This window comes from Ipomoea triloba, chromosome 8, assembly GCF_003576645.1.
Source record: "Ipomoea triloba cultivar NCNSP0323 chromosome 8, ASM357664v1".
NCBI lineage: Eukaryota > Viridiplantae > Streptophyta > Magnoliopsida > Solanales > Convolvulaceae > Ipomoea > Ipomoea triloba.
The window spans coordinates 15328567-15334002 of NC_044923.1; the positions used below are offsets into that span (position 1 = coordinate 15328567).

At 31.3% G+C, this 5436-nt stretch overlaps 1 protein-coding gene across 1 annotated transcript in view; it reads right to left on the reverse strand.

The window, feature by feature from the left end:
• Positions 1 to 2786: 2786 nt before the first annotated feature.
• The window catches only part of LOC116026683 (homeobox protein knotted-1-like 6), a 16359-nt gene continuing 13709 nt past the window's right edge, over positions 2787 to 5436 (reverse strand). Inside the window, exons 5-6 of the mRNA XM_031268038.1 lie at positions 4011 to 4252; positions 2787 to 3122 (exon numbers count right to left, since the gene is read on the reverse strand). Of these exons, the coding sequence (XP_031123898.1) occupies positions 2958 to 3122; positions 4011 to 4252 (407 nt within the window). The 3' untranslated portion in view covers positions 2787 to 2957. The remainder of the gene's footprint in view (positions 3123 to 4010; positions 4253 to 5436) is intronic.

Consider the following 5436-nt stretch of genomic DNA (forward strand, 5'->3'; position numbering starts at 1 on the left):
AAACTTAATAACAGTAACCAAAAAAATTGTCAATTAAGTATAATAACGACAAAACTGTTATTAAGGGGATGTCTAATGTCAATCTCATATCACCACATAATAACTGACCAAGACTATAATGTCTTCTAGGGAGACTGAAATTAGGATAATAATCAAATTACCATTGTAAAGGCAATATACCAACTATATTACTCACTATATTATTTAAGGAATCAATATTATTATTAAGGCCCTGAAAGCTATTGATAGATCAACTTAAGTAATAGCTATTATTTTTAATGGCCAAAATAAAAATTATAATCCTTAAGTCCTTAATGACTCATAAGCAAGCCAATGCAATAATTATAGCACTTAATTGCTCAACTTAGGCCTATGATTCTTAATGGCCCAAATGAGCTATAATGATGGATGAAAAATGATCTAGTACTAAAATAGATCCAAACTTAATATTATTGCCAATTATGAATACCATTAACAAAATATGGTAGTCAGGCCAAAGACCTTGTGGTCAAGTGGCATTCGGTGTCCCGATTAACACTCTCACATGAATGATGGGAGTGGGTTCGAGCCTCAGTGGAGACAGTAAGTTGAGATTAAATGAGAAACCAAACAAGCTGCCATAATGCCCTAAATTTGGCCTAAGGATCCAAAATTGAATGATATATCTTATGAGTTACTAATATGCTAAATCCAACCTTAATGCATGTTTTTATAAATGTATAATAATTTTTTTAAGAATGTATGATAATTATAATAACAAAATAATTATTTGATAAATATACATAGTATACTTGGATTTGCAAATTAATATATTACTACCCCATATCTATCCTAAATAAATTGCAATACTGCAGGCAATTTTATATAAATCTCAATATCAAATTAAAATTCAAATAGCAAATTTAAAACTTAATATTTGCCTATAATTGAATCATAATTTAATTATGAATTTAATGCCAAAAATTAATAGAAAACTAAAGGGCATCAATATTTCAAATGAGAGTCAATTCCATTTTTAGTCCTAGATTTATAGGTGACAATCCACTTTTAGTCCTTTTTTATTAGAACATCCACTTTTTGTCCTAGTATTATTGTGGCATGCCCATTTTTGATCCTTTATCAACAAATCAATTTAAATATCGTTAAATACAAGGACATTTCGGTCTTCAATTATGTATGTTTTCAAACAAATAAACATAAAAAATATAGTGGTTTAACATATTTTGAATAGAAAAGGTTGAAATATCTTTGTATTTAACAATATTTTAACGATTTTGTTGATGGGAGGACCAAAATTGGTCATGCCACAATAATACTAGAACCAAATGAAGATGTTTTAATAAAAAAAAGACTAAAAGTAAATTGTCACCTATAAATCTAGGACCAAAAATGGAATTAACTATTCAAATAAACGAGCAATTACTATGTATTTACCATTTGCCAAAACAATTTACAATATTAATTAAGGTAATATTAATATTGCAATATTAAACTAAATATAATTACCATACCAAAATTAATATATAATTATGATGGTCTGCATGGTCAATTAGTATTAGACATTGGACATTATTATTATTATTATTATTTTTTTTTTTTTTTTTGGTAAGTGTAATTGCATATTCTTATTACATAAATAATTTTGACCTTTCTTCTCCACTCATGCATTATGTTAATATAGGAAGCTGTAACTCAAATATAACAAACTCAACCTAAGTTTGGAGATTCAAATGCATGGTACGAGGTAGTCGGTGGTTTCAAGAAAGGAGGGTGTGTTTTTGAATTCAGATCAGATACCCAACACTACTTCCCTAAGGCCGCGAGGCAAATGAATTCAAAATATGGATAATCATCTGCACATACAGCTTGTGAAGAACAAATTAAGCAATTAAAGGAAGAGAACAAGCAGATCATGAACAAATTTCAATGGCTCAAATCTCAATTTGCTGCATCTAGTGGTGAAAATCCGCAGTGGTTCCAATCTACTAATCATAATTTGCATAGAGCCTGTAGCAATAAAAAAAAAAAGAAAAGATCAAAGATTCTAACTTTTTTTTGTGATGCTACTTGTGACTATAAATGTAGGAACTACTTTGATTTGTATAGTAGCATTTTAGAATTAGAAACTAGTTTTTTGGAGGTGGATATTAGAATTGAAACATTATGTGTAACTAAATTTGCTCATGAAATGTATAATCTTTGTAGTGATAATTTGTATGAAAGTGTCAATAGAAACTATAAATTTTTAAAAACTAATTATTTATTGTGGTCGGAAAACTCAGAACCCGTCTAACTATTCTGGTAGCCATTGTTTCCAACCACTTCCTCCGCTGATCGAAAATAGCTACGAAGAATTTTTCGGATACCCAAAGTGATCAGAACAGGTGCTCTAGACCGGATTAAGGCAAGTGGTCGGAAATCCGTTGATTTCCAACAATGATGCTTAACATTTTTATTTGTTTTTGTAATTCAAAATTTTCACCATTGAGCACAATAACTAATCTCTTTGCTGATTTGTGAACACATTTAAGGGTGTGATATCTAGCTTGGAGATTTAATATTGTTCCATACCCTCAAAGGATCGGATGGGTGAATTCAATTCATTCCACTATACTTAACCACGCCCGAAATTACATATTTACATGCATGTTTAACATGTCTAGACTTCTTGAATTATTTATTGAGTTGGGGCTATTGAGCCAATTTGGGACCCAATCTTTAATCAAATGGTAACAACAACAAACTTGGAGGATGAAAGAGCTTAGCTAGAGATTGGAGAATGATGATACAAGTAATATACAAGTGATTGTATTCTTTGGTTATTAATATGTTAATGGCGATCATGTCAGCGATAACCACAATTTTCTAAAATATAGATACAGAGATTAACGAAACATTAAGGGAAAAAATCCCAATTATAAACTTATGTTGTTGGTTGCTCTTCGATCAAACCTCGTCTATGAGTCATCGGATGAGAAGAGTTGTCCGGTAAGATTCTCCATAACAGCTAACTGCATACTTTCTGAAGGCTTCCAATGCCGCTTCCTTTGATTTATAAACCAGTTGTTGATCTGTTTCTGATCCAGTCCCGTTGATTCCGCCAACGCAATCTTGTCTGCTTCCTGTATTATTCATTATACAATAACAACATAACCATCCTAACAATTAAAGATACTCATCTCATAGTAAAAGCCTAAATAAACCAATTGATTCATGTTACAATCCAGCCACTTGGTGCTGGACTTGGCCCTTCACTAGCCTCCGCCCAACAATTCCTCCCTGCCCCCCACACCTACCAGTGTCGAACTTGTGACCGATACACTTGTTAAGATCAAGCATTTATTACTAGTTTACTATGCCAAAAGCTACCGCCAATAGTGAAAACTCAACTTTATTTCATTATACCTTCACATTTTCAAAAGGCATAGTAGTGGACTTGGCCCTTCAAGCCTCTACCCAACAATCCCCTAACCACCTACCAGACGCTTGGTTGGAAGAAATAAATTACGAGGGAAAGAAATTGTAATTCGGTGAGAAAAAAAATAATGTGAGAATAAAGTAAGAATTCAAATTACATTTTTTGGTAGGCAAAAATAAAATTTATGGGAAGAAAGGAAAAGACTAAAATGTCCTTTGTAATAATAATAATAATAATAATCAAGGGTAATTTTGTAATTTCATCTTCTTTTTTTTTCATTCCATCCACCCTGAATTGGAATTCATAAGGGGAGCCCTATGAATTTTAATTCCACAAATAAAAAGAATTGTAATTCTGTTGAATTACAACCCCCTCCAACCAAATAATGTAATTCTGTTCCGCACAGAATTAAGTAGTAATTGAATTACAACTATTGTCTACCAAACAAGTCCTTAGTGCTTGACTTGGCATTTCATTGACCCCGGCCCAATAATTACATAGAATTATTATTAATTCATGCTAAGGTCGATCAAAAGTATACCCTTTTTAGTCAATATCGTAACAGATAGTGAATATTATGTAACGATCTTACCGTAGGATAGGGCCACTTGTAGTGATCACTCCACCAATCAAGCAAAGTTTGCCTTGCCTCTTTTGGGAGCTTCCCTTTCTTTTTCTTCTTGGAGAATTCGAGTTTTAAACTACTCAAATGGCTACCATACTTGCGCAACAGTGTATTCTTAAGCTGCCGGTCTTCAGTCTTTGTGATTGATTCTTGAATGTCTGTCTCCCCACCACTGTCTTCCTCATCCGATGATACTCCTCCACTCTCATCTGCCACACATACATTCACATCTATTTTATTCTTCAATCTTCACACCCATAATGTTGTTTGCTACATAATACCCTTTTTAGAAAATATATATATATATAGATTGGACAAATTGCACTTTTAATCCAAAAATTTAGAACTGAATAATGATTTTTTTTTACTTTAGTTGTTTTGTGTTTGTGGCACACAAAATAGAGTAATTATTATATGGATCATAATCCATATAGATGTGTAGACTATAAATATAAAAAAAAAATACATTATTTGTATACATAAAATATATTATTTGAGTGCTAAAAGTTTATATTAATTTTATTTGGTAAAATAGTTAGTTAATTATCAGTTAATTTTGACTTATATGACCACTATTAGCTGTTTAACTTGATTAAAAAATTAATATAAATGTTTGATTAATCAGTTTTCTATAACTCTAAAATGTTAGACAACTTTTTCAATTAGATTTTTGAGAAAAAAAAAAATTATACGAAACAACTATTAGCTAACAACTAATTTACCAAACACATTTTTCTATAATCGGCTATGTTATTAACTAGTCATACTCTCTAACCAAATCAGCTAATAGTCATTTAAGAAACAGAGTCATAATGTTGTGTAATATTAAATAATGTACATTCAACGCACAAATAATATATTTTTAACATATTAAAAATAAAATTATTTTGTATTCCTAGAAAGTATATTTTCAAAATTGAATTGAAAGACTCACAATATATCATTCATACGGAGTATTTCATATGTAAATGAAACGTTATTAATTAAATTAGGCACGTAAAATGAGAGGAAATAAAGAGATGAAGCATAGAAAGGATCCAAGGGTTTAGGTGATGGGGCAGAAAAAATAAAAGGCATGATTGGACAGAACAACAAACAGTGTAATGGGATTTGACAGCCACTACTACTAGTCTACTACTACAAGTCTACAAGTAAAGAGAAAAAGTTTTTGAGAGACCAAATCAGAGCAGAAGAAGGTCTGAGAGGGACGGGATAGTTGGCAGCGTAAAGCGCGGGAGTCCATGTGACACCTTCCGCCACCCGCCCTATCCGGGGATTTCCTAACATACCCCCTCTCCCCCTTGTCCATATGATTTTGTCCCTACCCAATAAATATATATATATATATATATATATATATATATATATATATATATATATATATATATATATA